We start from the raw sequence: 27,412 nt of genomic DNA on the forward strand, positions 1-27,412 counted from the left end.
CATGATCTCGTGGTTCGTGAGTTGGAGCCCCACGTTGGGCTCTGCTGACAGCTCAACCTGCTTCATATTCTGGGTCTCCTTCTCTCTCTGCCCCTCTCCTGCTCATGCTCTCTCTCACTCTCTCACTCTCTCAAAAATAAACATTAAAAAAAAAAAAGAACACTTGTTGGATTGGATTAGAGCACACAGACTTGTTTTAACTTAATCACCTCTGTAAAGGCCCTATCTCTAAACACAGTCACATTCCTAACTGGGGGGTTAGGGCATATGGATTAACATATAGATTTTCAACTTATGGATTTGGTGGGGAGGGGGGGGAGGGGGGGGGCGGGGAGGACAATTCAGCCCATAACAGGCACCATGCCACTTCTGCTCATCATTGTGTCCCCATCACCCAGGACAGTCCTGGCATGTTGTAAGACTTGATACACGCCCGTTAAATGAATGATTGAATTTCAACCCCCATTTCCCCCTCCTCCCCAACCACATAGTGTGCTAGAGGCAAAGAAAAGAAGAGACACAGGTTGCTGCAGGAAATGTTTGCTGTCCTGATCCTAAAATGACAGACCTTTCAGGGAGGGTTGCTCCCACTCTTACCACCCGTGGGGCAAAAAGCCCCAGCAATCCATTCCTGCCCTGGGTGTCTGTGCTACCCCCATGGGTTGCTGGGAGAGAAGTTTTGCTGACAGGTGCACACCCATCAGAGTGGCCCTCTTTAGAAGGTGAGTCACCAACTGCTGGGAATGTGGATCTACACAGCTCCCAGAAAGCAGTTTAGCAATAGGTACTAGGACCTAAAAAAAAAGTATGTCCTGCACCCTTATCATTCCAAAGCTGAAAATCCAATCTAAGGAACTAGCACAAGGGGCTCAAGATGGGGTTATATCCTAGGTTTTATACAAAAAAAAAAAAAAAGTATTTCTCACTGTTACGATAGTGATGTATAACAATGGGAAAGTTTTGTAAATCTAGTCCATTCATATGATACAAAAGTATGTAGCTATTGAAAAAATTGTCTATGAAAAATGAATAATGATGCAAGAAAATGTTACCTGAAAAAGCAGTGCACAGAACTGCATATACATTGATCTCAGAAATATAATAAATGCTCTAATTCACACACACACACACACACACACACACACACACACACACACACACACTCGAGGGAAAAGCCTGGATTGGTAAATCTCCAAATGTTAATACTATTTTTTTCAGACTCAGAGATTTCTTTCTTTTATGCTTTTGTGTTAAAGGTACCAGATGTTGCTTTTATAGCCAGAAAGTGGGGGGCGGGGGGGGGGGAGGGGTCGGTAAGCAAGAGTTTTTAAGGCAGCTAGACCAGGTCGGTCAATGAAATTCCTCAGCTCCTGGCTTCTCGGGAAAGCGCAGTCCCTGCGCCTGCTCCCCAACTGGTCCTCAGAGCGGCCCGCTGACTCCGACCGACCGGGAGTGCTCAAATCCCCGCGTCGGGAGGAGGCGACAGACTTGGCGAGGAGCGAGGCCGGGGGTGGAAGGTCGGGGGAGGGGCAGAGCCTTTCTCCCATTTGGAGCGAGATCTGGACTGCGCTGGGCGTCCTGAGCCCTGGGCCAGCCCTCCGCCATCGCGGCCGCCGCCCAGTCCGCTCTTCCCCAGCCAGGTGCAAAATGCCTTGTCATTGGGAGAGTCTGCGGCCGGAGCATTGAATTACAGCTCGGCCGAGCCGGGTAGGGCGGCGGGGGTGGAAGATGAGCAGAAGCCCCAGTTCTCAGAGCGCCTGCTGACAAGCTGGTAAGCGCAGAGGGTGCGAGGACCGCGTGTAGCCCACTGGAGCAGCCCGGGGCTGGCCTGTTCCTCTTTAAGAGCAGAAGATCTGAGCCGGCAGCCAGCGATCCCAAACGGCCTCCCTCCTCCAGCCTTCTCCAGTGAGGAGACCCACGAGCTGCGCCTAGATCCTCCACGACCTTCTCCAGCCCTCTCCGCGCCCTGGGCGCACGGGGCCCTTTCTCGCGCCAGTCATGCTGAGAGTCTTCATCCTCTACGCTGAGAACGTCCACACCCCAGACACCGATATCAGCGATGCCTACTGCTCAGCGGTGTTTGCAGGTAGGAGGGGCCTGCATCCCCGCCAGGCGGAGGGATGGGTGGGGGGGGGGGGGTTGGTCAGAGAGGGGACACCTCAGACCTCCACCCAGAGGGCACGGGGATGGGAGAGAAGAGACTCCACGCCCCAGCCAGACTGACTTTGAGTATTGGAAAGACACACATCCTCAGAAAGGGGCGACCCAGAGGGAAACTGAGGCAATGAGTGAGGTGATTGAGCAGCGCTTCTCTGGATCCTGGAAGCTGAACCCAGGTTGGGGCTAAAGTGGGCCTGGAAGTTGGGGCCAGCACCTCTCCTCTCACTCTTCTGGGTCTCTTAGCAGAGGTCTTCCCGCACTGTACTGCGGGGATCTCCTCCTCTCCACCGAAGGCTGGGTCCCAGGCCTATTTATAGCCCTGCTGTCTTCCCCGGGCCTGGGCCTGGCTGCTCTCCGAGGCCTCAGCTCTCTATCACAGCCTGGGCTGGCAGGCAGGTGGCCACTGGGGGCAGAGGCACCGCTCTCCTGTCCAGGGATCCTACTCTGGCTTTCCGCACAGGATGGGAGAAATTTAGCAGCTGGCAGGGCTGACACCAGCACCAGCCTCTAGGAACTTTCTCCCTTCTCCCCTCCCCTCCCACCGGACTGGAGCTTGTTGGGGAGTGGTATCTGGGGAGTGGTATCTAGGGAGTGGTATCTTCATCATCCTTGAACAGAGGAGCCTACTCCCCTATCAGATTGGGACCTCCCACAGTAAAGTCTTCCCATGGTCATGACTGAACTTTTTCTCCAGGAAATGAGGACCAGGCCCAATCTGCTTCCTGGGACTGCCCTCACAGTCAAGCCAGAGCTGTGGTCTACCCCGCTGGGTCTTTAGGTTTAGAGCCATTGGGGGGTGGGGGGGAAGGACCCGAGCCAAGCGTATGAGAGTCCAGCCCCCAGCCCCAACCCAGTGGGTTTGTTCTCAGTCTCTATTACTTGTCACTTCCCTTCTCCCCAGAGACCTGGCTTCATCTCAGGCCCTCAGAAATCATAACATCCAACAGACCTCCCTTTTCAGTTTCGTGAGTTCCTGGATATACCTGTTTGTTCCCAGACGCCCGATGCCTATGTACATATGTGTTCTGAGACACATGTACACCCAGGACTGCATATGACATCTGTGATGTTCCAAGGGGTAGAGGTTCAGAGAAAGAAGGCGTGTGTCCACCACAGCACACAAAGACATGTCAGAACAGGTGCATGTGCACACACACTCCTGGATGTGAAATTTGCGGCTTCTCAAGGAGGAGTCACTGAATGAGCCTGTGACCTGGGAAGCAGCCTGAGCCAAAAGGAGGGATAGAAGGGGAGTGGGAGGTGACACTACAGCTGTTTTTTTTTGCTAACGTGTTGTTTTGACCTGTTCTCCACCAGTTTCCCACAGTTTTCTCCGGAAATGAAATTTATCCAGGTGTTTCCAGGGGAAAGACAAAGGCACAAATGGGGGGCCTCCACACTTCCTCTGCATCCTCAGCACTGGGCATGTCAGGCCAGGCCAGCAGCCTCACGAAGGGCCCAGGGCTCCTAGTTGCTCAGCTGCAGGGAGCATCATACCCACCGTGAATATCCCCCTAGCTGAGGGGAAGGAGGGTACTGTCATCTTGGAGGGAGGGGGAAACCCTGTGCTTGAATAGCTGCCTCTTGCTCCAGTGCCCTAGCCCCCATCACAGTGCCCTAGGCCAAGGGCTGAACAAGCTTTGCAAATGGCACCCTCTAGAGCTGTCCAATGCATAAAAGAACCTCAAGGGGGGCCACCATGGAGCCCTGCCTGTGTTCTCAGGGGTCTTGTCTCCTCTGGTGTCCATTCAGCCTGAACCAGATTTTTCTTCCCTGATTACAACCTCTCCCACCCTCCCCCACCCCTAATACACACACACACACACACACACACACACACACACACACACAAACATACACACACACACACACACACACACACATACATACTTGTCTCATAATTCATGGTTCCCCTACCCATGCCAGGCCCTGAAATCTAGTAGGAGAAAGGAAAGAATGAATAATGTATGGGGAAGCACTTTCTAACCCCTGAAGTGCTTTACCCACAGGAGTACTGCTGGTGTGGCTCCTCTCCTGTCATTATTTCAACCCCAAGGGCTGTCTGTGGGGCCATCTTCCCCATCCCGCATCCATCATCCTCCCTTGGTGTCCCTGACTCGCCCCTCCCCCCACCTGCGTGATGTCAGTCTGCAGCCTTGCCCTTTGCCTGCTGCCTGGCTCCCCTGGGTGGTCTCCCCTTCCCTGGGAGAAAGGAAGTAGGCTGTCTGCGCTGACAGTGAGTGCCCCCAGAGGGGGCTGGTGAGCCCACACTCCCAGTCACCGGGAATGCAGTCCCTCCCTCCCCCAGCCCTGGACACATTCCACCTCCTGCACTGTCTCTGCTCTTAACCCAAGTCCAAATTTGGCCTCCCTGCCGCATTCAGGCCTGTTCACCCTCCTCCCAGCCAGAGCCAAGCTGGCGAATGATTACACAGAAGGCCCCAGTCTCAGGGACACACTATCACTACTCAGAGCCAAACACCCTTCTGGGGAGTAGTCCCTCACCAGTTAGCCAGACCCTTTAGGTGTTGGGCCCATAAAGCTCCTCCTTTGGCTACCTGATTATAATATCCCATAATGACACCTCTGTGCACACATAAATTCATGTCATGCTCACAGCAGCTTTGTGAGGCCAAAAGGCAGGGATATTTTTCCTCTTTAGAGATGAACAAATAGGCCCAGAGAAGTGCAAGAGCCTGGCCAAGGTCATACAGGGGCTAAAGCACCTCCCATCCTCACCCCCACCCCCCTCTTCACCGCCCTCTGTTGTTCTCAGCATCCATGGCTCATGAATAAGCATACCATGTGCTGCCCACACCCAGGCACCATGAGTCTGAGCCAGCACGGGTGGGGTGGGGGTGGGGGGGTGCTTGGGGTACCTGGCATGGGGCTGAGTCAAAGTAGGGGGCAGTGCAAGGCTGCAGGGCACACAATATAAGACAAATGACTAATCAATGGAGGATTCTGGTTTTGAAAATGTACATTCATCACAAGGAGAGAGAATGGGCATTCATTTAAGTACAAACAATGTACCGTTTTCAGCTGCTGTTTCTTTAAAACCCCATAACAATCCTTTGAAAGAGACATATTTAGGGACGCCTGGGTGGCTCAGCTTTTGACTCAGTCAAAGCATTTGACTTTGGCTCAGATCATGATCTTGGTTCTTGAGTTCAGGCTCAGCATTGGGCTCTCTGCTGTTGGCACAGAGCCCACGTCAGACCCTTTGTCTCTCTCTTTCTCTCTCCCCTGCTTGCGCTCTGTCACTCTCAAAAAAATAATCTTTGAAAGAGACATATTTAACTGATACCGAGCTTAGTGGGTGCTAGGCACTGTTCTAAATAAAACTCATTAACCGTGAGCTACATCATGTTCCAGCTATAATTTGTACCAGGCACTTGTATGTAAACACTTAACCCTCCTAGCAACCATATATAATAGCAACTATCACCCCCATTTTACAGATGAGAAAACTGGCACAAAGAGGTTACGTTATACACTGGTAAGTAGTGGAGTTGGGAATCGAGCTCATGCAATCTGGCTCCAGAGCTCCATCTTTCACCGCTTCACGATTTCCTTTGGGTCATAATTACCTTTGATTTTCAAGAGACAAGCAGTAAAAGGTGGAGGGGCAGGATTTGAACCCAGGTTTGCTCACACCCTGGAGTCCAGTCTCTTTGACACAGTCTCTTGGCACTCAATGCATACTAGCTATTATTACTAATATTATATATGATTATATATATATATTTATTATAATAATTATTATAGTTAACATGCATTGTACATGTACAAGGAAATCACTTCACACATCCAAGAAGACTGTCACTATCTTTTTTGCCTGGTCATTCCTATCATCAGCTGCATCACACTGGGCACAAGGGGCTCAGTGGTGAGTGGCCATCCCCTCTGCCTCAAGGGACCCTGGTCCTATCTCCTTTGGCTGCCCACTCTGGAGCAGCCCCTTCTGAGCTGAACGCATTTGTCCACCTGCCTGATGTCTGGCCACAGCCATCACCGTGATGGTAGGTCTTTCTTGGAACAAATATTCCTCTGGTGACCCTTCAAGCCTACAAACCTTCTCGGTGCCTCTCCCCAGGTCAAAGTCATGCTCAATCTCAGCTCTCTGTATGCTGATCTCTTTCCAAATTGCTTCATTAGAATGAAACGTTAGCCAGTAGAGTGCTAACATCTACTGTAACCTACTGTGCGCCAGCCATTGTGCGGGAAGGGCTATCGTTCAGTTTGAATCCTCCCAACAGCTCTGTGAAGTATCATTCTCTCGATTTCACAGAAGTGGAAGCAGACTCTCAAAGATCAAGTCACATGCCTCGGGTCACACAGCTAGAAAAGGGTGGACTGGGATGGAGGCCCAGGACCATCTGATTGTTCCCACTACAAGATGGTTCTGCCCAGGAAGTCACATGATCATGGCCATGGCCAGAGTCACTGCTGCCTGTACATTCTACACCCTTGGTGGATACACAGGTGCCCTTTCAGTCCCAGCTTTGGATTGGGCTATCAATGGAGCAGTATCCTTCAGTGAATGTGAGGGGAGAGGGCAGAAGGATGCCTTGGACCGTCCATACTCTTGGAAGTTCTTGGACCTTGACACATGTGCCCTGAAGGAATCCTGTAAATTCATAGGCAGAGTCTTCATCTCAAGGTTGGTATCATTGAGCAGAGGGGCAAGGTGTGTTTGCTTCTTGGTCACCCCACGTCAGGCCTTGGTAAAAAGAGAGACCTGAGCCAGAAGATACCAGTCGGCCCAACTCCAGCAACAAGAAGAATCTCAGTTAGAAGTACCTCTTCTTCGACTGACAGGGAGGTAGGACCCCTAATAGGTGACAGAAGAGGGCAGGGACCAAAAACTCACACGCTTAGGGGAGCCTGGGAGGTGGTGTAACTAAGATGAGGTCAGAAGGAAAAGCACGTGCGCGTTGGGTAAGTGGTGGCAAGTGGAGTGAGCTGAGAGTGCACGGCTCTCTGCACAGGTGCCAGGTAGGCACTGTCAGGCAGAGAATTTGTGCCCATGTGCCAGCTTCTCTGATTTTTCAAGAGAAGCTATAAATTCGGATTTGTAGGAGAAACCTCCTGATGTTTAATTAAGGTATTATTTTGTTACAAAACATTGTGTTGCTCAAAGACAATAGGTCTGTAGGCCGAATGCACCCCCAGGGGACACCAATGACAGTGTGCGAAGCACGGTGTTTCATTCAATCTTGGAGACCTTAGTCCTGGGCTCTTGGGATAACAGACAGCCAGTCTCCTCTCTCTTGGGATTATCAGTCAGCACCTATCTGTGAATACACCGATGGGGCAATGGGGCAAATCGAGGAGAACTCTAGTCCCTTCCCCCTCATCTCTATCAGCCCTGAAATGTTGTTGCAGTTAACGTGACATCTTAAGTAAAGTCCGGGCTTGCTATGCAGACTCAGCTTCAAAACAGGTTCCCTCACCGCCTTGCTACCTCTCAGTGGCTCCTAAGCTGGCCCTACCACCTTCACAGAGGTACTGGGGTAGTCTGGGGTGCTGAGGAGCTGTCCCGTACCTGAGCTTCAGGTGGGGTGCAAACCTGGCTATTAGTGAGCCCTAACTAATGGTGGTGTGAACACGATAGTCTCTCTCACTTACCTCCTAGTTGATGTTTAGGCAGTTCTGGCCAGTAAGGTTCTGACCCACAGGGCTGTCTAGCACCAGATCCTCCTGTCTTGTTGCTCTGCTATTCCCGGGGGTCCCCTTAACAACATGGTTGGTGACTTCACCATCACAACCTGTAGCACAGCACAGGCAGGCGTGCCTCTTCCCTATAAGGATACAATCAGACAGTTCTGTACATTCTGCTCGTACCCTGCTGGCCATCACTTGGTTTCATGGCCATATCTAGTTGTGAGGCCGTATCTAGTTTCTATTTGGGTGGCCATGTGTCCAGGTAAAACTGTGCAACATTTCTGTAGAAGAAGGGGAGAACATATAGAAAGGCGACAAGTTGAGGGCCCAGCTGGCTGTCCATGAGAACTGCATTCCTGATACAAGTCCCTTTGGGAGGAACCCCCCTTTAGGACGAGGCTGCACTATGATGTCTCCAAAGGAACAGTCAGTTATCTCATCAGGAAGCAGTGAACAGCAGCCAGGCTGGGAAGCTGGAGGTTGGAATGGGAAAGGGGCCTCAGGAAGTGTCCGGGGCTCAGGCCACCAGCTGCTGCTTTTCTGGTTTACAGAACAGACGTGTGGAGCCCCTGTTGCTGGGACACAAGCCAAATGTTTGTATGTACGAGTCCTTTGGAATATTCCTCTGGAAATATCAGATATGCCCCCTACAGATTTCCTGTGCTACCTCTGATGGATTCAAGCAGGAGGAGGTGGCGGGGTGTGGAGAGCTGGGGGAAAGGAACACAGCCTGGAATCACTGGGACAGTAAAAAATATCCCAAATCATCATATCCAAAACTCCCCCAGGGGGCAGTACTGCCCTCTTTGAGAACCACTGGCTTAATCTCATCATGGGGCGGAAAGGACACTGGGGAACCAAGTCCACTGGCCACTACGCCAACCGCAGGCCGGCCCTTACTGTGCACTGGGAATACCTGGCCGATTGAGATGTCCTTGGTCTCTCCCCTCCTTGACCCCACCATCCAGCTAGACCTCGAGCAGGTAATTACACAGTTATTCCTTATAATTGCAATGAATGCCAAGAATAAAAGTGCGGCTGTCCAGTTGTTTGCCAGAGGGACCCATCCTAGGCCAGGATGTCAGAGACGGCTTCCCCAGGGGTGCAATATGTAAGCTGAGGCCTGAGGATGCATGGGGGTTGCCCTGTAAAGAGAGAGGGGAAGCGTTCACAAGCAGAGGAGACAGCAGGGCTCCAAGTTGGAAGAGAGCTCAGCACGTTCCCAAACCTGAGAAGCCATAGGAGCTGGGACTCAGAGAGTGAGGGGTGGAGTGGCCTTTCTCAGTGGGTGGAGGTGAGGGATCTGGGCTTCATCCCAAGAGCAAGGGAGGCCTTTGAGGCCTGATCATATCTGTCGTAAGATCACCTGGCCCCAGTGTAGATAATGGACTAGAGGTGACCAGCTGGGAGGCCCCTGCAGTGGCCCAGGCAGGAGAGGGTAGTAGAGAAAATGCCTCAGTGGAGGCATTTGGATACTGTGGGCACATAGATGCTACCAAAGTCATGGGTGTCAGCTAGGAAGATTTAAGCTTCAAGTAAGTGAGATCTTGCCTCAAGTAGGCTTTAATAATTAACAGTCTTAGGGTGACCTTCCCTCGCAATACATGCCCCCTTGGAGGGAACTCCCATCGAGTACTAGGCCCCAGTAGGATCCAGAGACATGGTGGGTTCTGTGCATATACAGCGTACAGCTCCAGAGTCATTTCAGACCCAGGCAGACCATTTTTCTCTCTGGTCTGCTGCCACAGGTGTCTGCTGCATCCCAGAGATGGTAGGCCAATGGGATCCTCATGCTTCCTTATTCTTAAGAATCAGGGGAGGGAGTTGGGCTTGTCCGTTTCCGGAGTAAAAGCCCATCCCTTCTGGAGAACAACTCAGGACGTATGTCTGGTGCTAAAGCAAGAGCCGTTGCCAGGAGATGGGCTCAGATAGATCAGGATCTACCTGGAGCTGGGCCTGGGGGGTCATACCTGAACAGCTGCGTTCTGCTAAGAGGGATGAAGGAGGTCTGAATGTTGGAGAGGAAGCAAGTGTCCACCTCATTATGAAGGTAGTGGGGTCACCCAGGGAGAGTGGGAGAGTCTGGAGGAAGTCCCCAGCCAGCTAGAAAAGGTGCAACCTTTAAGGCTGGGGAGAAGACAGCCTCAGACTTGTCACTGAAGGGGTGGGATCCAGTGCCCAAGTGTCCAGCCGGTCTTAGGAGTATAGATGTTTCATTCATAAAAAATGAGAGAGAAGGTTGGCGCACCTGGTGGCTCAGTCATTGAGCTTCCGACTCTTGGTTTGGGCTCAGGTCATGATCTCACAGTTGGTGAGTTTGAGCTCCACATCGGGCTCTGCGCTGAGCATGGAGCCTGCTTGGGATTCTCTTTCTGTCTCCTTCTGTGCTTCTCCCCCAAGCACGCGCGCGCGCGCTCTCTCTCTCTCTCTCTCTCTAAAAATAAATAAAATGAAAAACAATTAAAAATGGGAGAGAAGGCAGAGGATTTGGGCACAGATGCTGATGGGGGTTGGGAGCCTGGGAGCCTGGGGGAAGTTCTATACTCAGTAAATAGGAAGCAAACAGAGTGAGGGTGGCTTGGCGTGTTGTAGGTTTGGGGAGAGAGAAGTATGACAGTCCTCTCTGAGGAGACTGTGGAAAGATTGCTTGCTGGGTAGCAGTCAGGGTGCACCTGAGTTAGGAGTCACGGTTATCAAGTGGTGGGGGCAGGTTAGATCTGTGATTCTCCAACATCTTCGGTGCAGGGTGCAGTAAGCAGAGTTGGATTTCACCAGGTTATGGTTTGCCCACATGAAAAATGCTGGAGCCTCTAAATAAGAGAGGGGAAAGCGAGTTGAGAGGTTTTGCAGGAGAATGATGACTAGTCACTGAATTTAGGCTAAGGACCAGTGAGGAGGTGGAGGAGGGGCAGTGTCCTGCCCGGTGCTAGGTGCTGCGGTGTAGGGGTGTAGAGACGAGAAGCCAGGGCTCCCGTGGTCGAGAAGTCCACCAGCTGCATAGGACCTGACAAGCACTCAAGGCTCGCGCTAAACTCAATTCCTCCCCGCTGTAGGGGGCGAGGGGGCCTGGAGGTTGCTGTCGAGGCGGTGGCAGGGGGACCGAGTGGGCAGCGTGTGGATCGGTGTGCTTCAGGGAACGCAATATAATTTAAACACCTCAGCGCACGGAGACGAGCGACCCCAGACTGCTTGGAGAAGCTGAGGGGCGGGTTCGCGAGGGCTCGGGCCGGTCCGGGAGTGTTTCCAGAACGGCCGCCTGGGCACCGCGGGCGGGTAATTGGTCGGGCGGCGCGAAGCCGGGGGCTCGGGTTGGAGCGTGTCGCCCCGCCGCTCCGCACACTCGCTGCAACTGGTAGTTTTCCGCAGACTCTCGCGTTCTTGCGGCCGGATGTCCCCTCCTCCCGCCTTCGCTCGTTCTCCAGTCTCCCGGCGTCCTAGGCGTGCGGAGCCTGGCTGGGCGCAGCGGGGTGCAGAGCCGCGGCGTCCCGCGAGGTCGGCACTGGTGCGCTGCGGCCCCGGCGGGCAGAGCGCCGGGCTCGAGTCGCCGGCGCCTGGCTCAGCTGTGCGCTCCGCGTCAGCGCCGCTTCCGTTCCCGGCCCGGGGCGGGTATCCGCCGAGGGGGACCAGCGCAGCCACCGGCGCCCATCTGACCCCAGCCCCGCCCCGCCCGCCACCCGCAGGGCGGGCCTGGGCGGGGGCTAGGGCCGGGCGGGGGTGGGACGGTCCGCCCAGCGGGTGTCCTGTGTCCTCCCCGCGGCCTCGGCCGGGCGCGCGGACTTCTTCGCGGAAGCGCAGCGAAGGCGACTGCTCCCCTCTGGCGCGGGTGCCGCGGTGCCGGGCTCTCGCTCGCTGGTGCCCGGGCCCCCTGCTCCCGCTCCCGTCCTGCCCGCGTGCCTCTGCGCGCCCGGGGCGGCCCAACCATGCTGTGCTGCCTGCTGGTGAGGGCCAGCAACCTCCCCAGTGTGAAGAAGGACCGGCGCAGCGACCCGGTCGCCAGCCTGACTTTCCGAGGTGAGAGCCCCTTGGCCGCGGCACCCGCGCGCCCGTGCCGCCCGACCCTCCGCGCGCGGCCGCATCTGCGGCCACGGCTCCGGCACTAACCCTAGCCCAGGGCACGGGGACAGAAATCTCAGCCCTGCAGGGAGGGCGAGGAGGATGAACCAGAGCATAATAAATACCATAGTGCTCTGCAGTTTTGGAAAACGGAAAGTGCTATAGTATGTAATAGTTGCCACTTTTCTAAGACCCGTTCCCGGAGGTATGATGTGAGAACCCTTTACCGGGCAGTGAGGCTAAGGGTGAGAAAAGAAAGATGGGTGCAGAACAGAGAGAGGAATCAGGATCGCTTACAAACTGGGCGTGTAGATGGTGTGCTTTTGAAGTTGTGTCTTTATTTCATTCATTCATTCATTCGCCCGTCTTTATTGAACACTGGCCATATTGAATCCGCCATGCCTCAATTGGGAAGAAAAGGAACAAAATAGGAGCGATATGGCCTTGACGCCAGAATTTTGAGCGGTGTCAAGGATGTTTTTCAGAATTCAAAGAGCCTAAGCATCTACATGAGGTGCTTAGACAAGAGAGGGTCTCTCTCTCTGGAGCAACAAAGGACTCCTAACCCCCCTTCTCACCATGTACCCTTAACCCATTCCCTTTAAGGTAGACATTCTCATGGGAGGAGGTGTCCCAAGAGGGGGAAAGAGAAAAGGAAGGATATGTTAAAATGAAGAGAAGGAACAATGGCTGTGAGTCAGGACCCCAGTTCTGCAAAGAAAGATAAATAAGGAGAAGAGAGAGGGTTTCTCTCTTACCAAAAGTAGAGGGAAAAGTGGCCGGTGTTTTCCTGAGATTTGAAAACAGTGAGGGCACCAGGGGGCTCTGACCCAGGATCTCCATCCGGACTCCAAGCTCCTCAAACTAATAATGACCATAGACGGCAGACACGATTTGGCAAAGTGAGAAATACATTTATTCTTTGTTATGGGACAGTTTACGTTTTATCCCTCGTTTGAAAAATGTAAGTAAACACATTTTGGAAAGCTTTGCTCTTTTCATGAGCTGGTGACATTACTGGATGCCTACTATGAAATGCAACTTCATGACAAGGTCGCTAGCTCATCTGCCTAAGCCATTCCCTTATAGAAATTGTGGGTCCACCTCTGGCTGGAAAAGAAGTTCTGTAAGGGTCTTGAGACCAGGGGCCTAAAGAAGCCTAGGTCTCCTGGATGCTTTGGGATCTGTTCACAGCTCTTTCCCCCTAGTTCTGGAACAGTCTTGTGGTAACTCCCAATCTCTCCATTCTGCAGATAAGGAAATGGAAACCTGGGGAAGCCATGTGTCCAGGTCAGTGGTCATGGCAGGGAGTGCTTGGAGTGGGCAGTGCCCTTGGGTCAGGAAGGTGACCACATCTGTTGAGGCCCCTGTTGGCTGTTGCCCTGGCCCAGGTACCCCATTCAGCGGCTGTCCTCTCAGTATTCACACCACCCCCCCCCACCCCTTGTGATGCTTTACTATTTATTTGCATTGATAAACTCCTAGCAAAATGGAAATACAATAGAATGTAACATCTCCAACTGTTCAAAGCCTATTGTTTTTCAAAGCTCTGCTGCAATGCCACCTTCTCCAAGAAGGCACCCAGGCTTCCGCTGGCATTCACGAGTCTCTTCTCACTGTGTGTACAGCATCTTACTAGGTCTGCTAGAGTGCTCACCCCAGCCAGCCTGTGCCCAGCACTCAGATCCACGCTTAGAATGCTGTGACTGCTTGAGAGCAGCAGCCTGTCCTATTTATCAGGATGCCCAGTGCTGAGCACAAAGCAGTTCTCTGTAGTGTTCATGTGCTTTCTGGCCCAGGCTCTGACCATCCTTCAGATGTGCCTGAAGCCTCATGCAGTCTGGCCCAGTGGTCCTCATACTTGCTGTGCCTGAGAATCCTCTGGATTCTGATCCAGCAAGGTCCAAGAGGTCTGAGACTCAGCGCTTAACATCTACTTGATGCAGAACATTTTGGAACCATACTTTAAGAGAAATTGATGTGAGATGTGGTGAAATGTGAAATTAATGTCATTCCCTCCCCCACTCCCACCCCAGAGGCTATTCATACTGCAGTCCATGGCTGAGTTGACACTTAGGGGCAGAGGCCATTAGAATCAGACCCAGAATTTACAGATCATTTAGGCTGGGGTGCTCTACCCTGGCTGCACAACAGAACACGTGGAGAGCTTTAAAAAAGACCGCTACCAACCTCCTTATCCCCTCTTCGCTTGAATCTCTGGAGGAGGGGCCCAGATATAGGTGTTTCTAAAAATTCTCCAACGTTTCAGATGTGCAGTTAGTGGGGTGAGAAGCCTAGAGCCTGATCCCCTCATGGCACAGAGGGCACTGTGGCCTGCTTGCAGAGAAACCAGCCTGCACTGGTTGCTTGGCTCCCACTTGCAGCCCCAAACGCATCGGCCTGGCCGGCCCCACTTTCCCCGCAGTTGTTCCCAGGGCATTCCAGGCTCGGATGTAATTTCAGGACCTACCTCCCGAAATAGACCATGAGCTCTGGGAGGCTGGACTCTGAGGCCACTTTCTGGGTCCTCTCTCATGGGTTCTCCCTCTCTCATGGGTTCAGGGTGGAGGTTATTAATGAATACTTATCATTCCTTTGTTCTGTACTAATTAACTAATTAGTTAACTAAAACTACCATGGGTACCTGGGCTGTGGCAGATAGGTTTGACAGATTATCTGCATGAATGAACGGCTTCATTTCCTATAGTATTTGATGATCTGTGCCTCTCTTCTGTTCTGCCCATTTTCCACTGGCTAATGTGATTATTTATGCCTCTTCATTCATGCACTTAGTTCACCGAACAAATATTTATTGAGCACCTAGTATGTGCTGGTGCTAATCAAGGTGCTGGGGACACAGCCAAAAGCAAAACCAGATCCCTCTTCCCTTGGAGCTCAGACATGTTATTTCCTTGAGGGTGTGCTCTCCTGTGACCTGGCTTGGTGAATTTCTACCCTGCTTCACCCAGGCATCACTGTTCCTTCCCTTTCTTTCTTCCTGTCAGGGCTTCTCTTCCTTCCTATGTCTCTCTAGTGGGCCCCTCTCCCTTTCTCCTCCTTCCCACCCTTCTGTCTCCTGTGGGGGTGGGGGAGCACAGAGGTGGGGGCTGGTCTCTAGGCTCTGGGCAGGAGGCTGGGGGATCTTATAGAAACTTCTGAAGGTGGAAAGACTTCTTAGGGGCTGGTGTGCCTCAGCTGTATAGGGAATGTGGGCTGCAGGGCTGTCTGAATCTGGCTTTTTAAACGTTATAAAGTGGCTTTAAAGCATTGAAATAAACTTCTATTTTCTTTTTGTGAACATAATGCATACTCAGTGTAAAAAAAGGATTTATTATAGGAGTGCCTGGGTGGCTCAGTCAGTTAAGTGTCTGACTCTTGATTTTGGCTCAGGTCGTGATCTCCAGGTTGGTGCAGAGCCTGCTTGGGATTCTCTCTCTCTCTTTCTCTCTCTCTCTCTCTCTCTCTCTCTCTCCCTCTCTCTCTCCTCTCTCTCTGCCCCTCCCCAATTTGACCGCGTGTGCACTGTCTCTCAAAATAAAATAAATAAATAAAAATCTTAAAAAGGATATATTGCAGGAATATATGAGGCAAAAGTAATGAATGGCCCCAAATCCAGGTACTTTGAATCAACTTGTTATCAGTTATCCAAGATTCGTTTTTCCTCTTTTTCAAAAAAGCAATTTTAGGTGTGAAATTTAACACCCATGTAAAGTACATACAATGTAAATGTATGCTTTAATGTACTGGTTCTCAGCTGGGGGTGATTTTGTTCCTCATGACACATTTGGCAATGTCTGGAGACATTTTGGGTTGTTACCACCGAGTTGGGGAGGGGGGTTGGAGTGCTACTAGCATCTAGTGGGAAAGGGCCAGAGATGCTATTAAATATCCTACAGTGTATAGGACTGGCCCACAATACCCATAAGAAAGAGTTATCCAGCCTCAAATGTTAATAGTGACAAGATTGAGACACCCAGCTTTAATGAATAAATGGGGAAGGGACTATCCATGTGTATGACCAGGACAAGGAACAGAACCTTGCCAGTCTCACCCCTCCATCACAATTCCCAGATCCCTTGCCTTCCTCTCTAGAGATAGTCCCATCCCAGATATCTTTTTTCAGATGTTTGAATGTTTACATTTTCACTTGACAATGAAACAGGGGCATTTTTCTGTCAGTAAATAATCCTTTACACGTCTTTTAAAAATGTCTGCATAGTATTTTATTACATGGATGCACGCTAATTCAGTTCATCAACCCCCTATTGATGTATATTTCGGTTATATCAAATTTTTTATATTTATATCCATTGCTTAAGTTATACTGTCACTGTGGGAAATATCCTAGTGATTAAGTCTTTTTTTAAATGGCTGTGCTAATGCTTCAGTGAAGCCTGATTTTATTTTACTTTGTTTTATTTAAAAAATTTTTTTTAATGTTTCTTTATTGTTGAGAGAGAGAGCACAGGGAGGGGCAGAGAGAGAGAGAGAGAGAGAGAGAGAGAGAGAGAGAGAGAATCTGAAGCAGGCTCTGCACTGACAGCAGAGAGCCCGATGTGGGGCTTGAACCCACGAACCATGAGATCATGACCTGAGCCAAAGTCAGTCGCTTAACCAACTGAGCCACCCAGGTACCCCAATTGATTAAATCTTTATTAACATATTTAATTATTCCCTTTGGGTAAACACTGGAAGTGGCATTGCTATTGTCTGTGTCAGAGGTTAGAGAGATGCGTGTAAGGCTTTGCTGCATTTCCCAAATTGCTTTCCTGAACATCTATACCAGTTTTACACTCTGATTAGCTGAGTATGAAACTTTTTTCCCTATAATCCTGCTAACACAAAACATTATCATGCTTTAACAATCATCTTTAACCATTTCTTAGGTTCAAATAGTATTTGTGATATTTCAATGTTATTACCTATTACTTACTTGCATTTATGTCTCACTGAATTGCTTTTTTAAGAAGTTTAAGTTTATTTTTGAGAGACAGAGAGAGAGAGAGAGGGAGAGAGAGGGAGGGATGGTGGGAGGGACAGAGAGAGAGGGAGAGAGAGAGAGAGTCTCACAGGCTCTGCGATGTCAGCACAGAGCCAGATTCAGGGCTCAATCCCACGAACTTGTGAGATCATGACCTGAGCTGAAATCAAGAGTCAGACACTTAACTGACTGAGCCACCCAGGTGCCCCTCTTACTGAATTGCTTTTTAATTTGCCCAGTTTTTTTGTGGGGGTTGTCTTTTTCTTAATTAGTTGCAAGTGCTCTTTATATATTAAGGATGTTAACATTTTGTCATAGATATTTCAGGTATAGTCCCCAGTTCTGACTGGCCTGTTGGGTTTAAAGAGTACCCCTCTCAGAGTACATTCTATCACAGCCGGTATATCTACCTACCGTCCCCCCTTCCTGGCTGTTTCCTGGAAAGGGTGGTTTCAGTGAGGATTTAGGAAGATGGATATTAGGGTGGGTTCTTGAGGGTGAGAAGAGTAGGACTTTTCTGGAAATGGGGGGCAATGACAGCTGCCCAGTTCCTGAGGTGTATAGGTTTAGGTTGGGGCACAGATGGTGGGCAAGTATCAAAGTTATCAGAGTCTACCCCTCCTTTTTGTAAGAGGGTATCTGTGCTGACAAGTAAAGCAGATCTTCCTTCAGCGGAAGCCAGGGCTATCTTTTCTCCTTTCAGTTGCCATTGCCTTCTGGTTTTGTCCTGATACTTTGAATCTTTATCATGCTCTTTGTACGATGGATAGTCTAATGAAGTGGCAACCGAGTACCCAAAACAGAACAAGTTCTCGATACATACTTGTTGAATAATCAAGGCTGCTTGCACAATCTTAAGCTGCCAGGAAGCTTCTCACAGTAAGTCTTGTCACCTGACTCATGGGCAGAGACAGCCTGTCTCTCTCTCTGGGAGTCCAGAACACCCCATTTCCTCTCTTCTCTGCTCTCTTTCTTTTTTAAAAATTTTTAAAGTTTATTTTTTTATTCTCAGGTTAGTTAACATACAGTGTAGTCTTGGTTTCAGGAGTAGAACCCAGTGATTCATGTCTTCCATATGACACCCAGTGCTCATCCCGAAAAATGCCCTCCTTAATGTCCATCACCTGTTTAATCCCTTCCTCCACTCCTATCAACCCTCAGTTCTCTGTATTTAAGAGTCTCTTATGGCTTGCCTCCCTCTCCGTTTTTATATTATTTTTCTTGTCCTTCCCCTATGTTCAACTGTTAAGTTTCTCAAATTTCACATATGAGTGAAACCATATGATATGTATCTTTCTCTGACTGACTTATTTTGCTTAGCATAATACCCTCCAGTCCTATCCATGGTGTTGCAAATGGCAAGATTTCATTCTTTTTGATCACCAACTAATATTCCATTGTATATTTATATAACACATCTTTTTTCCCCCCCTTTTTAATGTTTATTTATTTTTGAGAGAGAGAGAGAGAGAGAGAGAGAGAGAGAGAGACAGAGCATGAACAGGGGATCGAACCCATGAACTGCGAGATCATGACCTGAGCTGAAGTCAGATGCTTAACCAACTGAGCCACCCAGGTGCCCCTATACCACATCTTCTTATCCTTTCATCAGTTGATGGACATTTGGGCTGTTTCCGTGATTTGGCTATTGTTGTGATAGCACTACTATAAACATTGGGGTGTATTTGCTCCAATCAAATCAGCATTTTTGTATCCTTTGGATAAATTCCTGGTAGTGAAATTACTGGGCCATAGGGTAGTTCTAGTTTTAATTTTTTTTTTTTAATTTTTTTTTCAACGTTTATTTATTTTTGGGACAGAGAGAGACAGAGCATGAACGGGGGAGGGGCAGAGACAGAGGGAGACACAGAATCGGAAACAAGCTCCAGGCTCTGAGCCATCAGCCCAGAGCCTGATGCGGGGCTCGAACTCCCGGACCGCGAGATCATGACCTGGCTGAAGTCGGACGCTTAACCGACTGCGCCACCCAGGCGCCCCTAGTTTTAATTTTTTGAGGAATCTCCACACTGTTCTCCAGAGTGGCTGCACCAGCTTGCATTCCCACCAACAATGCAAAAGAGATCCCCTTTCTCCACATCCTCACCAGCAACTGTTATTTCCTGAGTTGTTAACTTTAGCCATTCTGCCCAGTGTGAGGTGGTATCTCATTGTGGTTTTGATTTGTATTTCCCTGATGTTGAGCAATGTTGAGCATTTTTTTATGTGTCTGTCATCTGGATGTCTTCTTTGAAGAAGTGTCTATTCATGTCTTCTGCCCATTTCTTCACTGGATTATTTGTTTTTCAGGTGTTGAGTTGGGTAAATTCTTTATAGATTTTGGATACTGACTCTTTATCAGATGTGTCATTTGCAAATATCTTCTCCTATTCCGTCAGTTGCCTTTTATTTATTTATTTGTTTATTAAAAATTTTTTAATGTTTATTTATTTTTGAGAGAGAAAGAGACAGAGCACGAGTGGGGAAGGGGCAGAAAGAGGGAGACACAGAATCTGAACCAGGCTCCAGGCTCTGAGCTGTCAGCACAGAGCCCAATGTGGGGCTCAAACCCACAAACTGCTAGATCATAACCTGAGCCAAAGTTGGCCGCCCAACTGACTGAGCCACCTAGGTGTCCCCCTGTCAGTTGCCTTTTAGTTTTGTTGATTGTTTCCTTTGCTGTGCAGAAGTTTTTATCTTGATGAGGTCCCAATAGTTCATTTTTGGTTTTATTTCCCTTGCCTCTGGAGTCATGTCAAGTAAGAAGTTGCTGCAGCTGAAGTCACAGAGGTTGCTGCCTGTTTTCTCCTCTAGGGTTTTGATGGTTTCCTGCCTCACATTTAGGTCTTTCATCCATTTTGAATTTATTTTTGTGTGTGGTGTAAGAAAGTGGTCCATGTTCATTCTTCTGCATGTCGCTGTCCAGTTCTCCCAGCATCATTTGCTAAAGAGACTGTCTTTTTTCCATTGGATACTCTTTCCTGCTTTGTTGAAGATTAGTTGGCCATACATCTGTGGGTCCATTTCTGGGTTTTTTTTTTTTTTTTTATTTTTTTTAAAATTTTTTTTTTCAACGTTTATTTATTTTTGGGACAGAGAGAGACAGAGCATGAACGGGGGAGGGGCAGAGAGAGAGGGAGACACAGAATCGGAAACAGGCTCCAGGCTCTGAGCCATCAGCCCAGAGCCTGACGCGGGGCTCGAACTCACGGGCTGCGAGATCGTGACCTGGCTGAAGTCGGACGCTTAACCGACTGCGCCACCCAGGCGCCCCCATTTCTGGGTTTTTGATTCTATTCCATTGATATATGTGTCTGTTTTTTTTTTTTTTTTTTTTTTTTTTTTAGTTTTAAGCTTTATTTATTTTTGAGAGACAGAGCATGAGTGGGGGAGGGGCAGAGAGAGAGGGAGACACAGAATCCTAGGCCTGCCCCAAGCTCCGAGCTGTCAGCACAGAGCCCAATGCAGAGCTTGAACTCATGGACCACGAGATCATGACCTGAGCCAAAGTCAGATGCTTAACTGACTGAGCCATTCGGGTGCCCCTATATGTGTCTGTTTTTGTGCCAATACCAGACTGTCTTGATGATTACAGCTTTGTAATATAGGTTAAAGTCTGGGGTTGTGATGCCTCAAGCTTTGGTTTTCTTTTTCAACATTACTTTGGCTACTTTGGGTCTTTTGTGGTTCCATACAAAATTCAGGATTGTTAGTTCTAGCTCCGTGAAGAATGATGGTGCTATTTTGATAGGGATTGCACTGAATGTGTAGATTGCTTTGGGTGGTATTGACATTTTAACAAATGTGTCCTTACAATCCATGAGCATGGAATGTTTTTCCATTTTTTTGTGTCTTCTTCAATTTCATTCTTAAGCTTTCTATAGTTTTCAGCGTACACATCTTTTACTTCTTTGGTTAGGTTTATTCCTAGGTATTTGATGGTTTTTGGTGCAATTGTAAATGGGATTAATTCCTTGATATCTCTTTCTGTTGCTTCATTATTGGTGTATAGGAATGCAACCAATTTCTCTATGTTGATTTCATATCCCGCGGCCTTGCTGAATTCATGTGTCAGCTCTAGCCGGTTTTTGGTGGAGCCTTTTGGGTTTTCCAACGGAGTATCATGTCATCTGTGAAGAGTGAAAGTTTGACTTCTTCCTTGCCAATTTGGATGCATTTTATTTTGTTTTGTTGTCTGATTGCTGAGGCTAGGACTTCCAACACTATGTTAAACAACAGTGGTGACAGTGGACATCCCTGTTGTGTTCCTGATCTCAGGGGGGGAAGCTCTCATTTTTTTCTCATTGAAGATGCTATTAGCTGTGAGCTTTTCATAGATGGCTTTTATGATGTTAAAGTATGTTCCTTCCATCTCGATTTTCTTGAGGGTTTTTATTAAGAAAGGATGCTGCATTTTGTCAAATACTTTTTCTGCACCTATTGACAGGATCATAAGGTTTTTATCCTTTGTTCTATTAATGTGATGTATCACATTGATTGATTTGCAAATATTGAATGAGTCCTGCAGCCCAGGAATGAATTCCACTTGGCCATCATGAATAATTCTTTAAATGTACTGTTGAATTTGATTTGCTAGTATCTTGTTGAGAATTTTTGCATCCAGGTTCATCAGGGATATTGGCTTGTAATTCTCCTTTTTTAGTGGGGTCTTTGTCTGATTTTGGAATCAAGGTAATGCTGGCTTCATAGAATGAATCTGGAAGCTTTCCTTCTTTTTCTATTTTTTGGAACAGTTTGAGAAGAATAGGTATTAACTCTGCTTTATTTTTATTTATTTTTTGAGAGAGAGGGTGCAAGTGAGCAAGGGGCAGAGAGAGAGAGAGACAGAGAGAGAGACAGAGAGAGACAGAGAGAGACAGAGAGAATCCCAATCGCAGGTGGGGCAGAGAGAGAAAAAGAGAGAAAGAGGGAGAAAAGTGGGGCTCCAGCTCACCTGATGTGGGACTCGAACTCACAAACTGTGAACTCATGACGTGAGCTGAAGTCAGATGCTTAACTGACTGAGCCACCCAGGTGCAAAGTATTAACTTTGCTTTAAATGTCTGGTAGAATTCCCCTGGGAAGCCATCTGGCTCAGGACTCTTATTTGTTGGGAGATTTTTGATAACCAATTCCATTTCCTCGCTCCTTATGGGTCTGTTCAAATTTTCTATTTCTTCCCATTTGAGTTTTGGTAGTGTGTGGGTGTCTAGGAATTTGTCCATTTCTTCCAGGTTGTCCAGTTTGTTGGCATATCATTTTTCATAGTATCTCTAATAATTGTTTGTATTTCTGTGGTGTTGGTTGTGATCTCTCCTCTTTCATTCGTTATTTTATCTATTTGGGTTTTCTCTCTTCTCTTTTTGAGAAGTTTGGTTAGGGGTTTATCAATTTTTTTTCTTCTTTCAAAAGACCAGCTCTTAGATTCATTGAACTGTTTCACTGTTTTTTGGATTCTGTATCGTTTATTTCTGCTCTAATCTTTGTTATTTCCCTTCTTCTGCTGGCTTTGGGCTTTCTTTGCTGCTGTTTCTCTAGCTCTTTTAGGTGTAAGGTTAGGTTGTGTATTTGGGACCTTTTTTGCTTCTTGAGATGGGCCTGAATTGCAGTATATTTTCCTGTTGGGACTGCCTTTGCTACATCCCAAAGGGTTTGGACTTGTGCTTTCATTTTCATTTGCTTCCATGTATTTTTAAATTTCTTCTTTAAGTTTCTGGTTGACCCATTCATTCTTTAATAGGATGTTCTTTAACCTCCATGTATTTGGGGGCTTTCCAATTTTTTTCTTGTGGTTGATTTCCAGCTTCATAGCATTGTGATCTGAAAATATGAATGGTAAGATCTCAATCCTTTTGTACTTGTTGAGGGCTGTTTTGTGACCTAGTATGTGATCTCTTTTGAAGAATGTTCCATGTGCACTTGAGAAGAATGTGTATTCTACTGCTTTTGGATGAAAAGTTCTGAATATATCTGTTAAGTCCATCTGGCCCAATGTGTCTGTCAGAGTCATTGTTTCCTTATTTTTTTAAGTTTATTTATTTATTTTGAGAAAGAGAGAGTGTGTGTGTGTGTGTGTGCGTGTGTGTGTGTGTGTGAGAGAGAGAGAGAGAGAGAGAGCGCACAATTGGGGGAGGAACCGAGAGAGAGAGAGAGAGGGAGAGAGAGAGAATTCCAAGCAGGCTCTGCACTGTCAGTGGCAGAACCTGATATGGGGCTTGAACCCATGAACCGGGAGATTGTGACCTGAGCTGACATTAAGAGCCAGATGCTTAACTGACTGAGCCACCCAGGCACCCCCATTGTTTCCTTATTGATTTTCTGCCTAGATGATCTGTCCTTTGCTGAAAGTGGAATATTAAAGTCACCTACAATTATGGTATTATTATCAATAAGTTTGTTTATGTTTGTGATTAATTGATTTATATATTTGGGTTCCTCCATGTTGGGGCATAAATATTTACAATTGTTAGCTCTTCTTGGTGGATAGACCCCTTAATTATGATATAATGCCCTTCTTCACTTCTTGTTACAGTCTTTGTTTTAAACTAGTTTGTCTGATGTAAGTATGGCTACTCTGGCTTTCTTTTCATGTGCAGTATCATGATAGGTGGTTTTCCATCCCCTCACTTTTATTTATTTATTTTTTAAAAGGTTTTATTTTTTATTTATTTTGAGAAAGAGAGATGTGGGAGGGGCAGGCAGAGAGAGAGAGAGAGAGAGAGAGAGAGAGAGAGAGAGAATCCCAAGCAGGCTCTGCACCATCAGCATAGAGCCCAATGTGGGGCTCAAACCCACAAACCGTGAAATCATGACCCGAGCTGAAACCAAGAGTTGGATGCCTAACCAACTGAGCCATCCAGGAACCCCTCCATCCACTCACTTTTAATCTGCAGGTGTCCTCAGGTCTAAAATGAGTGTCTTGTAGGCAGCATATAGATGGATCTTGTTTTTTTTTTTTTTTTTTTTTTTTTAATCCATTCTGATACCCTATGTCTTTTGATTGGGACATTTAGTCCATTTACATTCAGAGTGATTATTGAAAGATACAGATTTAGTGTCATTGTGTTATCTGTAGGTTTCATGCTTGTGGTGATGTCTCTGGTCCTTTGTTGTCTTTGCTACTTTGTACTCACAGAGTCCCCGTTCGGATCTCTTGCAGGGTTGGTTTAGTGGTCATGAACTTCTTTAGTTTTTGTTTGGGAAAGCCTTTATCTCTCCTATTCTGAATGACAGCCTTGCTGGATAAAGGATTCTTGGCTGCATGTTTTTCCTATTCAGCACATGGAATATTTCCTGCCACTCCTTTCTGGCCTGCCCAGTTTCAGTGGACAGGTCTGCTACTACCCTTATGTGTCTTCCCTTGTAGGTTAAGGCCCATTTGTCCCTAGCTGCTTTCAGAATTCTCCATCTTTGTATTTTGCCAGTTTCACTGTGATATGTCATGGTGTTGACCTGTTTTTGTTAATTTTGAAGGGAGTTCTCTGTGCCTCTAGGACTTGGATGTCTGTTTCCTTCTCCAGATTAAGGAAGTTCTCAGCTATAATTTGTTCAGATAAACCTTCTGCCCTTTTTCTCCCTCTTCTTCTGGAACTACTATGATATGGGTATTGTTTCATTTCATGGAATCACTTAGCTCTCTAATTGTCCCCTCATGATCTAGTAATTTCCTTTCCCTCTTTTTTTCAGCTTCATCATTTTCCATAATTTTATCTTCTATTTCACCTATTCTCTCCTCTGCTTCTTCCATCCTAGCTGTCACCGTGTCCAGTTTATTTTGCAACTCATTTATAGAATTTCTTAATTCATCGTGACTAGTTCTTAGGTCTTTGATTCCTGTAGCAATAGATTCTCTGTTGTCTTTTATGCTTTTTTCAAGCCCCACTGTTAGTTTTATGATTGTTATTCTAAGTTCTTGTTTAGATATATTGTTCAAAACTGTTTTGAGCAATTCTCTGGCGTGATTTCTTCCTAAATTTTCTTTTGGGGAGAATTCTTCTGTTTTGTCATTTTGGCTAATTTCTGTCCTTTGCATGTTTTAATAGCTTGCTATGTGTCCTGTACCTATGAGTACTATTATATTAATAAGGGGTCATACACTGTCCAGGGCTGCAACTTCAGGAAGTGTTTTTGGTGTATGTTGCATGCACTCTGTTGTTGCATTTTGGCTGCTCTATTCCACTGGTCTGTCCTCTGCAAAGCTCTTCCTTGCTTGTAGTGGTGGATTGTCTGGACCTTCCACCAGGTGTGCTGTGATTTGTTTGTTGAACTAACCCTGGAAAAAAAGGAAAAAGCAAGGCGGGACCCTGATCCCATAAAGAGAGAAAAATGAAAGGGGAGAAAAGAAGACCAAACAGAGAATCAAAAAACTATAAGGCTATGGGGCACCTGGGTGGCTCAGTTCGTTGAGTGCCCAACTTTGGCTCAGGTCATGATCTTGTGGTTTGTGAGTCTGAGCCCCACGTTGGGCTCACTGCTATCAGTGCAGAGCCTGCTTCAGATCCTCTGTCCCCCTCTCTTCCCCTCCCCTGCTTGTGCTCTCTCTCAAAAAACAAACATTAAAAAAAACTATAAGGTTAAATCCAAAGAAAGAGAAAGGAAAATAAAGAAGAGAAAGAAAATGTGTAAAAAGAATAGAGTAAAAATGCCTGATCAAACAACACACACACACACACACGCACACACACACACACACGCACACACACATACACACACAGTAAGAATTGACCAAAAACAAATCAGAAACTATGAATCCGATTCCAAAAGAAAAAGAGGATAGAGAGAAAAAGAAAAGAGAAGAAAAGAAAAACAGACAAACAAAAACAACAAAAACAAACAAACAAAAACCAATTGTCTGTTGGTCCCTGGGACCAGTGGCTCTTATGGTCTGGAGGGGAGGCTGGCTGGGTGGGTCAGTGTCAGTCCCGCCCTGGTAGAGAAGCAATTAGCAGGCATGGAGGGGCGGGGATTGGTGTAAGCAGATCCTGCTTCCACTGGGGGCTGCTGTGCTGCTCCCTGAAGCCCCACCATGTTGGTGTTGGGGAGAAAAATGGTGACACCCCAGTCTCTCTACCCCGGACTGGGTGTCTCAAACCACGCTGCTCAGGGGCAGTAGGCTTGCCCTGCTCCACAGTCTCCTGTGACTCCTAAGGGCTCAGCTGGGATACAAAACCTGATGTGTTAAAGGACCCCCCCTGCCCCCCCCCCCCCCCCGCCCCGACCCTGTTCTGGTGTAGGCCACTCAGCCCTGCTGATAAAAGGCCTTTGGCTGGCACCTGCAGAGCCTTTCATCCTTGAGGAGGCAATAAACCCTCTTCCCAAAGTACTCGAGGAAGGGGACTGTTCTCTCCCAGCGTACCCCTGAGATGGGTACAGCGCCCCCAGGGTGGGCTCCTTCTGCCCCAGGAGTGCGCACACACGGCTCCCGGCTCCACTCTGGAGAAAGTCGCTCACTTTAGGAACCTCTGAGTTTCAGCTCCTAAGGCTGTTTGCAAAACAGAAACTGGCGCTCTCTGGAATTCTCTTTCCCCAGTGCATGGTCTGGAGAGGTTTTCCTCTTGTGCTAACTCAGTACCGAAGCCCTCTCTCTTTCTCTCTCTTTTGTCTCCGCACAGAAGGGGTTCCCTCCCCTCCGGGCCTATGCTGTTTTCTCTCCCCCCAATTCACATACATGCACCCCAGTCCTGCCAAGCTGTCTCCCTCCAACTGTGGAGATCCTTCTGCCACTCCGCAGATTGATTTTCTGGGTGTTCCCAGTGACCTGATGCCAACCCAGCTGTGTTTGAGGGACGAGGAAAATCCTGGTCCCCCTACTTCTCCGCCGTCTTAACTCCACCCCTCTCTCTGCTCCCTCTCTAAGTGAATGGCACCACCAGCCACCCATGCATCCTTGTCAGAACCTGAGACATGTTCTGTTCTCCCCGCTTCTCTCTTCCCCACCTAGTCGCTGGTCAGTGTGCCCGAGACCCATAGCCTTTGTGTCCTCACTGTCTCACACCTGGACTTTTTGAAAAGATACGGCAAAATACACAGAGCATAAAAGTTATCATCTTAATCATCTTTCAGTGTGCACTTCAGTGGTATTAAGTACTTTTATATTGTTGTGCAACCATCTCCACCATCCATCCCCAGAACTCTTTAATCGTCCTCAACCCATTAAATAAGAACTCCTCACGTCCCTGGTAACTGACTGTTTTCATTTGGTATGATGTCCTTGCGGTTCATCCAAGTGGTAGTGTTGTCAGAATTTCCTTCCTTTTTTAAAAAATTTAAATCTAAGTTAGTTAACATATAGTGTAATAATGATTTCGGGAATAGAATTTAGTGATTCATCACTTACATATAACACCCAGTGCTCATCCCAACAAGTGTCCTTGATGCCCCTTGCCCATTTAGCCCATCACCCCATCCAACACCCCACCAGCAACCCTCAGTTTGTTCTCTGTATTTTGTCTCCTTCTTTGTATATTTGTCTCCCTCTCTGTTTTTATATTATTTTTGCTTCCCTTCCCTACGTTCATCTGTTTTGTATCTCAAATTCCACATACGAGTGAAATC

At 47.9% G+C, this 27,412-nt stretch overlaps 1 protein-coding gene across 26 annotated transcripts in view; it reads left to right on the forward strand.

Moving 5' to 3' along the window:
* The first annotated feature begins 1,574 nt into the window (after window positions 1-1,574).
* The window catches only part of DYSF (dysferlin), a 225,993-nt gene continuing 200,155 nt past the window's right edge, over window positions 1,575-27,412 (forward strand). For 6 of the 26 annotated variants that reach the window (XM_045446438.1, XM_045446446.1, XM_045446444.1 and 3 more), the window contains exon 1: window positions 1,577-2,086. In XM_045446438.1, the coding sequence (XP_045302394.1) occupies window positions 1,999-2,086 (88 nt within the window). In that variant the 5' untranslated portion in view covers window positions 1,577-1,998. Of the gene's footprint in view, window positions 2,087-11,569; window positions 11,839-27,412 lie in introns of those variants that run through there. The other 20 variants (XM_045446427.1, XM_045446429.1, XM_045446434.1 and 17 more) reach the window with 6 other exon arrangements.

This window comes from Leopardus geoffroyi, chromosome A3, assembly GCF_018350155.1.
Source record: "Leopardus geoffroyi isolate Oge1 chromosome A3, O.geoffroyi_Oge1_pat1.0, whole genome shotgun sequence".
NCBI classification, from domain to species: Eukaryota; Metazoa; Chordata; class Mammalia; order Carnivora; family Felidae; genus Leopardus; species Leopardus geoffroyi.